The 12,845-nt window shown below is 42.7% G+C and overlaps 1 protein-coding gene across 1 annotated transcript in view; it reads left to right on the top strand.

Moving 5' to 3' along the window:
• LOC139122787 (aldehyde dehydrogenase family 16 member A1-like) overlaps positions 1-12,845 on the top strand; it is a 62,452-nt gene that overhangs the window by 8,305 nt on the left and 41,302 nt on the right. Inside the window, exons 4-6 of the mRNA XM_070688507.1 lie at positions 7,547-7,809; positions 9,516-9,668; positions 10,479-10,775. Coding sequence (XP_070544608.1) covers positions 7,547-7,809; positions 9,516-9,668; positions 10,479-10,775 — 713 coding nt within the window. The remainder of the gene's footprint in view (positions 1-7,546; positions 7,810-9,515; positions 9,669-10,478; positions 10,776-12,845) is intronic.

The raw sequence follows: 12,845 nt of genomic DNA, 5'->3' as shown, positions 1-12,845 counted from the left end.
AATATGTCGGCTGCAGTGTGGTTGTTTGGATGCCGTCGATATTTCTTGTCAAACTGTGAGACTTAAAATGCCACATTTATCCATTTTTTTGTTGTTTTGGACCAAAAAACGATGAATTCTTTGAACAAAAGGTTTGTAAATGGCTGGTTTGTATATTATCATTGACGGAAAGACGGTGTGCACGTATCGCTCAATTGAGAGTACAGCGTACGCGTGTAATAGTAATTGACAGACAAGAGACACTGACACTTAAGAGATGTCGTTATGCTTTACCACTGAATTTCCGAGGCCCTACAACCTTGATTTACTTCTTCAGTTACAAATTAATAGTGACTGTAGGCCCTAGAGTTTACTTTAGCATGTCTGCCACAGGAAACAAACTTGTCAACGGTCGATGGTTTGTGTTTACCGTAATTCAAACCTAGCTGCCCGGACGCAGCTGTCAACATTCTTGATAAAGTTACGGACGACCGTCTGTCTGTTACCAAATGTCGATCTCTTTGTCCCATATGCAACATCAAATCACGTTTGACACCTTTTTTTGTTGTGAATTATTTAAAAATAAACTTGTGAAGTACACTTTTTGTCCATCACTTACAATAAACTTGCTGGTGCACGGTAATCAGCTACCCATTAGCAGGTCATTTGTACACGGCGGTTGGTTCAAATAGGGTATCAGATAGCGTATCGGCCAAAATTAAAGCGTATCGGCCCCGATACGCTAAAACCCTCTGGGGAGAACACTGCACCAGGACGGAATGCCGATTCAGCTGCTTTATTAACCCTTTTCCTGCCGAGCGCCCCTGTCCGTTATCCTGCCAAGTCGGTCAAAACCGGCCCCCTTTTCCGTGTCTACAGAAGATAGGCTCTCCTGCACGCTTTCCTGCCAGGCATTTGGCGGGAAAATACCGCATTTTTGGGGTACGATTACCGACCATATACATGTTAGACTTCAAAAATTTTTGCATGCCCGTATAGAGGGGCAACCGCTGATGAGGTTGTGTCGAGAAAATGACGAGGTCTTGGGCGTTGTTTGCCCCGGGGGACGTGCACTTTTATGCCCTTTTCTAGCTTACTTTTGCGGAAGTAAAGCTCGTTCGCCGGCACGCACGGCCACACCGGGGAAACATCACCTTGCTCGTGGGTTAGTAGAAGACCCAGGGGTTAGTGCTATGGGTGCGGCAGCACCCTCAAACCTGTCCTGTTCCCCCTGGGTTGTGTCACTTGGCCACGTACTTTGAACGACTTGGAAGAGTCGCACAGTGCAGTCTGCTTTGACGTAGTGTCAACGACATAGCTTCGCCATTGAAGGAAGGCGTGTACGTAGTTTGGCCAGTTCAGTGCACACTTAGCTCGTTAGTGTTACCGTTTCCTAACAGGTTAGTTGTGCAGTTGTTACTAAGGTGCAGTTTTGTACCACCTTAGCTCTGGACAGTGCAACTGCTCTATGCACTAACCCAAACGACAGATGGTTGGTACAACGTCTACGTCGCACGAGCACAGCCTCCGTTGGGCTGTGCCCCTCCCACGTGATACAACGCACGTTCATCCATTACTATAGCGTCCTTACGGATCTGCCAAAAACGAAAGTGGGGGTAAAAACAAAACAAACGAAAATATGCAATCATAGATAGTATTTTATTCGGGAATAATTTACATTATGCCGAACAATAAATCTCGGAGTCTGTCTCGACGTCCGAGTGCATGGTCCGTGTTTCAAAAATTACAATCGGGGTGGCTGATCCGTGTTACAAAAATTATAATAGGGGGAATTGTACAAAATAATCCGTCTAAACAAAACAAACGAAAATATGCGATCCATAGATAGTATTTTATTCGGGAATAATTTACATTATGCCAAATAATAAATCTCAGAGTCTGTCTCGACGTCCGAGTGCATGGTCCGTGTTACAAAGATTACAATCGGGGGGATTGTACAAAATAATCCGTGTTTCAATTTACAATCAGCGGGATCGTAAAGCACAAACAAACGGCACAACCGTGCTCAAAATGTGATCATGGTCCGTGTTAAGAATACAGTCAAGCCACTGTTAGGCGAAGCTGTCCCCTGTCCGTTATTTACGTCGGGTTCTCTTGCTGATGGGTGTCGTCGGGGCTGTGTGAGTAGAGGTCTGCACGCCAACGCTCCTCTTACCTCGTAGCATCATGCGATGATGAAAAGCCGCAAAACACTCGCCCTCGTGAAGATGAACCCGCGCAGACTACATCCTTTGGACGTCTCAGACAGTCGTCCGCTCGCAGTGGTCTTACCCTCTCTGCTGCATACTTTACAGCATTTCTGCCGCCCCTCCAAACGGCTGACAACGTGCATCGGCTGATTTTGTGGATTTATGTACGAGGCAAGAGAAACGGTGGCCTCGACCTCTCTCACACTTGGCTGCGATCGCCCACAATAACCGCCAATGAGTTGTTTCCCGACACGCAGATGAAACATCTTATGGGTCAGCTTACTATCAGGGTGTACATGCTTGAAGCATATATATGCATTTACCAGGGCAACATCAATCAGGTAACATGCCAGATATGTCCACCATCTGTGATTCTTGCGCCCAGTGTGAAAGTACTTGCGCTTCTGGTTGGCTCGGTCGACACCTCCCATGTACCGGCGATAATTATACAGCGACAGAGGCACTTGTCGCTGCTCGTCTCCCTCCCCCACTGGCACACACTCCAAGGGTGGATAGACCGTATTCAAGATCAGCACCTGAGCGTTACTATCCTGATAAGCAGTGATGTTAAGACGAGAGTCCGTTCTGGTCGTGGCTTTCATATCCCCAACAGACAGAGGAAGGCGCTTCCTCTTACCCGGCGGAATTAATTGAGGGTGCATGGTGCGACGATTACGGCGGTTAAAACTCCCGACCATGTAGATCCCGGTCTCCATCAGCTCTCTAGCAGTAACGACCGTGCTAAACAGGCTATCACAAAATAGGCTGTGATTATATCCACAGAATGGCTGGACCAGCTCCATCGTAATTCTTTTCACCACACCTCGCTCCTGCCGTCTCCCATCAGTCCGATCCCGAAATTTCACACCTAGGTACGGTGCAAAGTTAGCGATGTATGCAGTGCTGGAGTCGCACAGCTGCCATATCTTGAAACCGTCTCGATCAGGCTTATGCGGTAATCTCTGCTTAAATTTAGAACGGCCCTTAAATCGCACCATGCCCTCGTCGATGGAGATCTCTCTACCCATCTTATAATTATTTACGCACCTGTCAACTATGGGCTCCATCCATGGATTGATTTTATAAAGGGGATCCTCCTGACATCGACGTCGGCGGCGTGCCTCATCAGGATCACGACGTGGATCGTTCTCTGGGTCTGCCAGATGAAAGTATCGCATAAGCTGCTGAAAGCGACTGCGGGTAATCACAGTAGAAATACCCTGGTTTCTCAGAAATGGATCGCTAGACCAATAATCCTCCACTGATGATTTACGGTCGATACCCATACAGACTAAGACGCCAATGAACGCCTGCACCTCTCGGTAGTCAGCGTTACGCCAGTATTTATCTATTTTCCTAGTGATATATCGCTGGTGGAATTTGGCGTATTTATTAGTCTCGTCCTTTGCCAATCTGATCAGTGTAGCTGGAATAAACTTAAAAAAGTAATCGATCTCACGGGAGTGGCTGGGCAAGGTGAAAATCGGTCCTCTCTCATGGTCAAAATCGGTCTCCTCAAATATATTAGCATCGGTAGTTTCCGACATACGCCAGACAGGAGGGGTCCCGTCCTCCGCCAACACAGCAGCAACGTCATCATCGTCGTCAGAGCTTGCCTCACCTACATACTGCCTGTCATAAAAGTCATCGTCCTCTGCCGCATCCTCGTCAACCTCCGAGTCGGACTCAGCGGTGATATCACCGTCGTCTGGGCGTCTGGGCCTGAACTCGCCCGTAGCGGCATCAAGGATCATATCTGGCTCAAAATCAGGTGGGCTATTCTGATAACGAACCCTCCGCACTATCTTTTTCGGCGGGGACATCGCAGCACACGAAACTATGGCAGGAGCGGGCTGGGCAGCCTCTGCTGATGACGAGGACTCAAGCTCTTTCGCACTGGGCACAGGAACCTCTCCTGACGCAGGATGAGGGCTCATGGTGCACGCAACAGGTGGTGTCTCTCCCGGAGCAGCCGGGGGAGAACCAATGGCATCAGCCGTCTCGTTACTAACTGTCTCACTAGCAGCAGCAGACGTAGTCTGTGCATGTGAAGTATCTCCCACAAGAGCAGATGTAGTCTCTTTAGGTGAAGTAGTCTCTCCCGGAGCAGCCAGGTGAGAACCACTGGCAACCGGTGACCCGTCATCATCCTCATCGGCAGAACGATCAGTCTTACGTTTACGCTTACCACTGGGTTTTTCAGCCGGAGATAGCTTCGCCTTACGGGAGCATTTCTTGCCCGACTTCTTAGAACGTTTACTAGGGACATCACAACGATCGCTACCACTACCGCCCAGAGACTCTGCATCTTTGAGCTTCAGTCGTCTGCTCGCCTTCAGAAAACTTTTGCGGTCCGTCAAGCTCATGTCTGGAACAGTGTCGACAGACTAGCAGGTCCCACCCTTTTAAAGCCACAGGGAAACAAAGCCCTGGACATGATTGGACGCAGGGGTGTTTATATATGCAGCCACCTGTTATTATAATGGACCTACGGCAATCAGTCCACCAACCGGCGCTGACATTCCTACCCGTCATGTAAATTGCCTGTCCGCACCATTTGATATGCTAATAATACTCATTTGCGATGCAAATCCCTCGAGCACTTAGCATAACATAGTCAATGTCATTAGCATCTCAACTTGACATTCCGTCCAGCTGGGTACGTGGCATGCGCACCTGCCACCCAAGGACGTTGGCCCAAGCCCATGTTTAGTACGGGTGGGAAACCCGTATCTTTAACCTCATGTCCCTTCTAAGTACGCCTGCGCAGGGCGTATTGTCATCCAAGTCGGTGACAAGCCAACCCGACAGATCGCCCATTAAGCAGTAATGGACTGGCCGTCTCGTTCTTGTACGGCAACGAACAGTGCTTCAGCGGCTTGTTTAGGTCATAACCGTCGCCTGCCGAGCGGCTTACCCAACTATTAAAGGCGGTCAAAGATGAAGGATGCCAAAATTGTCAACAGCTGTCTCGGCCTCGTCCGTTGGGCAAACATGGCTCCTTCAAATAACGTGGCCAGCACGTCTACGTCATCAGCGGTGATGACGACCTGTCATTGACGCCCGAGTGCGTAAAACTCGGAATACAGGTCTGCCAACTCCCGTTAGACTCGGCCGTTAGCCGAACTTCACAGGGACAACATAGGCGTAACAAGTCGGTGAACAACGGTTCACGCACCTAACCGCAGCCGCCAAGTCGGTGAACAATGGTATCAAATTTTGAGGCCATGTTCGTGAATGGCAAGGCTGAGGCGGTGTGTTTCGTTGCACGGCTTGAACGTCTAGAGCCAAGTGCAGCCGACAATGTCCGACATCTGAGTGGGCAGTCTTTTCGAGAAGGTAACAAGTCGGTTAAAAGCGGTGGTTACCCTTAACAAATGTCGCTCAAATCCGTTCGGATCAGTTCCATGTCAGGGACTAATCAAGCCGAGTCCGTCAAATCCGTCCGCACTTCCCGTCAATCAGGACTAAGTCCGTGATTTTCGTCTCGCACCATTGGCAAAAAATTGCACCGCCAGCTGAGGCGGTCTTAGGCGGTTGCCTTACAGATTAGCGTTGCCGAGACGGTCAATTTCGGCCGCAATCTATGTAGTGCCTCAGAGCCAAGTTAGCCCAAACTCCGCTAGGATACGTCACCGTGCTAACCTGCCAAGTACGCTACTCGTCCCCCCCAAAAAAAACAGACCCCCAACGGGGTAGGGGACTGGCTGGGTAGCTTCCGCACCTTTCCCTGTCGTTGGACTCTCTGTGAACCCATTTCGAGAGCAAACGCCGTTTCTCGCCCAAAACCTGTCCTCGAACGACCCCTAGCGCGAGCAAGGGTTTGCTACACGTAGTTCCGTCGACTAGACAGGAAAGGGGGTACCAAAAAGTAGCCCGATTTCCACCGCCTTGGCAGGATAACGGCCGTGGCTGCTCAGATTCTAGCTACACCGAATTTCAAGCGGATTTTCACCGACTTGGCAGGAAAAGGGTTAAAGTGATTGTATATAAAAAATACAAGTACTACATCTCATGTATGTGTGACTCTATAATTAGTAACGTTAGGAGATATCGAACTTGTTCCTAAAGAAGTTCACATAGTGATTATTGACCGACTCTGTGCGAGACTGAACGATAGGTTGTGTTTAATACAGCATGGCACTGCCAGTAACAGTGACACAACGTGTAGTAAATAAGTTTCATACTGTTGACGAAGCAGTTGCGTTGTCGTCATCTGTTTCCTTCTCCCAAACTTAGTCTCTCCCCTAAAATATTTTAGCTTCTTTAAGATTTTCGTAGTTATGAAACAATTAACATTGCTTTTCATCGCTGACACTTAATCAAGAAAAAACCTGCGGAAGCATAGCTGATGACAGGAATGGCCAGCTGAGCCACCGGGCATGCAAGTGTGCTCAATATTTACACCATGTCAATTTAAATTGTCTCTTCCCGAGAATTTGGCTGGACGTGTCTTCATGGTCACATGGTTTTAAAAGTGCCAAACTTCAAACTTTGCTGCAAGAAAACTACTTTGGTTTTTATGCTAACACCGTGACCTTCAGTCGGTTCCACTTCCAGCTGTGGAAAGATGTGTGTTAAACGGAGGACAATTTTCAACTTGATCTCTACTATATTTATCTACAAACGTCATGGTGTAATTCAAATTTTTGTGTACAAATTTTGAACGAGGCAATTCATGTTGAGAGGTAATAATGAGGTGGGATGGCAACTCCAGAGTTCGTTCATATTTTAGTAGCTTGTAGTTGTGTGTATGGTAGTGCACTAGTTCACAGCTACAAACATGGATCAGTACCTGTGTCTTCTATGGAAGAGGTCAACCTACCAGTAATAAGCTTCTGCACAGAAGATTTGACCAGCTTATGCCAAAATTAGAATTTTTATGTTTCAATACAGAGACAGGCTTTTGATCATAAAAAACCTAACAGGGATGTTGCTTTCAATGTCGACTCTTGTATCCCAGAATGCAGTTTTCAGAATCACCTGTCAGCCTTTTCACTACAGTCTAATTACTCACTTTTCTCCTAGGGTAGATTTTTGACAAATTATCAGACTGATGTTGATTGAAATTATGCTCAAAACTGAGAGGAACTATTACATAATTCCAACAATTTAACAAGGACAATTTCATTTCATACATCCTTCATACATATGTTTGTATTTGAAATTTCAAAATTATGCAAGTTATTGGCAGTCTTTTCAAACTTTATTCTCACGTATGTTTTGAGAAGTCATTGGTAAAATGAGACTTCAGAAACTTTAAGTTGTTGAAAAAAGATTATTTACCAGACACGGCTGCTTTTAAACTAGATATACCAGTGTGTCAACCAATCAAATCATTTTCTAAATCTTACCAGGTGTTGTTGGTGGCATTACTCCATGGAATTTTCCACTAATGTTATTGACATGGAAGGTGTGTCCGGCATTAGCCATGGGTAACACGGTCGTTCTAAAACCAGCCACCTACACCAGAGTGACGGCACTCCTCTTAGCTGAGATATGTGCAGAGGCAGGACTTCCTCCAGGTGTCTTCAATGTTGTCACGGGAGACGGTCGATTCGGCAGTAAACTAGCCAATCATCCAGATGTCGATAAAGTTGCATTCACAGGCTCCACACAGGTGAGTGTCATGGTTTATCTGTTGCCATAGTAACAAATAACAGATCCAGTGTTTCAGCCAGCGTGGAGCATTTCAGCATTTGATGCAAGTTTTTTTTGTTATATCCTGAAAAAATAATTGCTGTGGGTCATCATGACATGTAGGCCGTATTTTAGTGCCTATTGAATTTTTAGATAGTGTCTCCTCGATAAAAAACTACAGCTAACAGTAAAATGTTGTAAGATATTAAATCAGTTTACCCTCCTTCCTACAAAGTTGCAATGTATTGAAACAGTTTACACTCCTCTATGAGTCCCATTCCACCCAGAATCAAATTTTACCTACTTTGCTCGAATCAAAATTTGGCCTGCAACCACTGCATTTGATAGTAAAAACCATAACTTCAGAGACAAACAGAGTCATAATACGAGGGAAAAGGAAAAAACTGGGGTATTCTGAAAGGTTAAATCTAGGTCATCTCATTTGGTGTCATGCACGAAGACCCCTTAAGTAAATTATGGTTCAAAAGAAACCACCTAGGGTGGTCCAATAGGTACAATCTTATGTCAAAAGGTAATGTTGGTGCCATCCAATCGAAATGGAGGCATGGCAAAGGGAAATTATCATTAGTAATTGTATTTAGCATGTGCACTTTCAAATCGTCACATTTGAGAACTGCAATTTTGCATGGTAACTTAACTTCAAAGCAACAATTCAAAAGTAGGAGAATATTAAAATTGTCCATTTCGCCTATTTCAAACTGCTATAACTTATACAAGAAATGATGTGATTCTGAATGATTTTAATATTTTTGCAGATTCCACCTGTTTAATGATTCAATAGTGAACATCACCAGACAGTTCTTGATGATATCAAAATATTAAATGAAAATATTGCTGGGCTATCATTTTATCATAATCATTAAAACAATGATTACTCTCAAACAGTGGGAAATTAAATGAACAATATCATTGTGTCTTGTTTTACAGGATTTGGGTTTTGCCAAACCCTTTTTGTTTCAAGCAAAATACTTATGCTCAAGATGCTATTGTGCCTGCTTGATCACAACATCAGGACCTTAAACACTACAATAATTTTATCTACACTGCCACTGTGCCACTGAATGCCCTATTCTGCATGGAAAGCTTATTTGTGTAACTAAAAAAAAATTTGTTCATAACTTAAAAACTACATAAATTTGCCACATGAGGAGTTTGTGATAAGTTGTCATACTGTGAATACTGACTGAGTGCCACAGAAATACATGTCCCTCAAAAATGTAATTTGTCCTCATTTAAACCTGCTATGGGTCACTGTGTCCCTGTGCTGTCAAAAGCTGGCTGAAACACTGCAGATCAATGATCAGATTTCCAGCTTTTCCATTATCATGGTAACACCCAATTAAATTGTGATTTATCACAAACTTTTTTAATTACAAGTTCGTAAAAGGATCCAGGAAAACTTCTAGCAATGTAAGTATGTCGAGGAGAGTGATCCTGTTGACAAGTCAAACCTGCTCACCCCTAATTCCTTGTAGACAGGCCCACACTCACCATTGATAGTAATTGGTTTGGGCCAAACCATGGTGATGAAAGGGTTAAAGGGATTGGGAAGATGAACACATAACTCGATCAATGAATTTTACATTTCACCTTGATGTCATCAGGTATAAATTATTGCAAATTTTTAGCTGTAACCAACTCTCATCACTTTGTAATTTCAACCAGGTTGGTCAGATATTGAGAAGAGCCACAGCTGGTACTGGTAAAAAATTATCCTTGGAGCTTGGTGGAAAATCGCCATTCATTGTGTTTGAATCTGCAGACCTAGACAGTGCTGTAGAGGGCATTGTTGATGCCATATGGTTTAATCAGGGACAGGTAAGGCGTAATCTATACCTCCTGATAAGCCCTTGAAACAGATGTTGCTCTTTCAAATGAAATTTTTGATCTAGTGATTTGCATTGGATTTGGAAAATGGTCTTGTCAAGTAACTATGTAATTTTTAGCTCATTCTCACTATGCAGTGTGGGATTAATCAACAGCTGTCATTTGTACGGCTGAACAAGGTGATTAAAAAACTCCCCAAATGAGTTAGATGTTGTGGTTGATCAGTATGAAGGGAATGGGGATTTACAGTGGGTGTATTCCCCTTCACAGATGAGACAATTTCTTGTAGGGAATATCTGGCCAATTTCACCTGCTGTGAGGCTAAAAATGGACACACTGCTCCATGCCAGTCTCTCATAAAAACTTGAGAAAAGCTGCTTTATCACCTCAGTATTTTGTATGTTGAATGGTGTACAAGTTAATGCACCAGTGTCTTATTTAATTTCATACCAGCCAGTGTCTTGCCACACTTAACATGCATTGCCATGAATGGAAGTTACAGAGTAGTGAAGTGTAGTAGAGTGACCTTATTTTGTAAAACTTTCCTGTATTTTATAGTTTACATGACAATATTCTTTAATCCTCCATCTCTCTTTCCCTAAATAAAAGTCCAACTTTGTCACAGAACACAAAACCAACATTTGTAGTATATTCAGAGTAGCATGCAATCATCATTGTGTTTTCAAAATCATCACTACAATTCAAATATAGAAGACCAACCATGACTCACAGAGTGATGGCAATTGTACCAAAATGTGGTGCACAATGTAAAGTTGATGTTGCTTTTGTTTTTACCATCAGGTTTGCAGTGCAGGGTCCAGACTGATAGTCCAAGAGACGGTAGCACAAAAAATGGTTGATAAATTAAAAGAAAGAATGTCACACCTACGTCTTGGACATTCCTTGGACAAAGCCATTGACATGGGTGCCATAGTGGACGAATCTCAACGTAAAACTATCGATGAGTACGTTGAGATTGCAAAGCAGGAAGGCGGTGAAGTGTATCAGGCGTATGAGTGTATTCCAGACAAAGGCTGTTACTATCCACCAACACTGATCACCAACGTACAGACATCATCAACGGTTGTTATGGAAGAGGTGAGATGGAAATATTTTTTGTTATTCAGTGACTCAATGAATAGAAATATTTTGTGATTTAGTGACTTAATATTAGAAATATTATGTGATTCAATGACTTAATGATTGAAATGTTTTGTGATTCAATAAGCACATTTACGATAGAAGTGTGCGACTTAATAACTTAATGATAGAAATATGAGATTCAATGGCTTTACTGATAGATATATGTGCTGCAATGAGTATACAACACAAATAGAATCACTGACAATAATCTTTTGATGTTTGTGTGAGTATGTGGCATCTTTCGGTAGCATAGGGCATGTTTTAATGAAAGATGAAATGACTGATAGTTCAGTATGTCATGAATTCTACATTTCCAATAACTGATATTGGTTGAAATATTGAATATTAATTTTTATAAAAAAAACATGATGGCAAGCATCCTATCTGGTCACATAGCGAAGAATTTTGAGCTTTGTTTGAGAATGGTTTTCATGAAATTTGACTGCAAGGCATGTTACTGTCGATGTATGTAAAATGTTACAAATTCTATGATGATCCCAACTGACATGCACAGTTCAGCTGTAAAGGTGCATTGTGTGTGATGTTGCCATGGAAATGGCAAATTCACACAAATGTCATAACGGTAGAGTTTCATGTTTATTCACAAACTGAAAGAAATATCTCAACAATTTAGGGAAATCATCTGTTAGGAAAAAGCTTACCCCAAAACAAAAACAAGAATATTGTGTTCCATACCAGTTCATATATTTGTAATACTTGTACACATTTATCTGTGACATGTCTGATTGACTGTGCCAATTCATATCTGCTCACTTCAAGTAGGTATACCACACGAACATGCTACGGCTTCTGAAAGCGCTCAGTGTGTAAGCGTGTGGGAATTTTCGAAGCATTTTTTCTCGTTTAATTTGGCAAATTATCAGCAAATACCTCAATACTTCAAGTTACCCCTTTCTTCTCAATCGTTTCCTGGAGTTTCAAAGTCATACGAACGGAAATGAGCGAAAAATTTCGATGCAAAAATCGTGCATCAGCGAGAGCAGCGGCCATGTTTTCAACTCGCTATTTTTAGCCCACTGAGCCTATGCATACACAGCGTTCTATCGCAGTTGAGCCTGAGCATAAAGACACTGAAAGTATTCCTAGATAGATAGCCCATGATTCGACCTTTATTTTCGTGTTTTTCATTTGAATTTTGGCCAAATAGTCACTTTTTTAGCGGGTTTTGAATTTTTCTAAAGCTTCTAAAAACATCATAATGACTTTTAATTAATAAACGAAAGAAAAAAAATAAGAAATTTAATTAATTATCTACAAAATAAAAATATTTTTGACAAGGTGAATCATGCAGCTCAAAAGCGAACGATCAATGTTTTGGACGAGTGTTAGCGATTTTCGCGGGGATTCCCCAGACCTATCGTTCGTAGCTACGGCGCTTTAAAACACGGTCAGTTTCTGTGAAACGGGATGAAATTTTCTTTCAGGCGAGGCGTTTCAAGTCACTCTTGAGAAAAATAACTTATTTATCAGTTGTTGTTTTACTGTTTCATGAACCATTTTTTCGATTCAATCACCTGTTGACCTGAAAACAACGATATTTAGTACTCTTTTTCAACAGACTTTAGTAAGTAGCTGCCGGTACGGCTGTCAAAATACTATCGTTTTCAAAGTACATTTTTAGCGAACTTTATAAATTAACATTCTGAACCATAGTGTAATATTATGCTTGGAATTTTGTTGCTTTTGAGGTTCGTTCGTAGTTTTTTATAATGATTCTTTAAGTTAGGTGGTTTTTTGTGTTCCTTTCCATCATCAAACATCGACAAGTATAAAATCATAGTTGCCCTAATCACTTCAATGAGAATTATGTGTTTCTTTTCGGTTTTGTAATATGTAACGAAATAAATAAGTTGATTGCTTTTGATCCTTTCCACTTATTGGTATTTTTTCCTGGTTGAAAGTTACTAATATCCTTTAATAATCCTTAGTCTCTACAATCTTAGAAAAGAATGAAACGATTGATTTATAAAAGAAACTTTATTGTGACACAGTTCAGTCATTTTC

This window comes from Ptychodera flava, chromosome 2 (genome assembly GCF_041260155.1).
Source record: "Ptychodera flava strain L36383 chromosome 2, AS_Pfla_20210202, whole genome shotgun sequence".
NCBI classification, from domain to species: Eukaryota; Metazoa; Hemichordata; class Enteropneusta; family Ptychoderidae; genus Ptychodera; species Ptychodera flava.
This window is presented reverse-complemented; position numbering and strand designations above follow the sequence as displayed.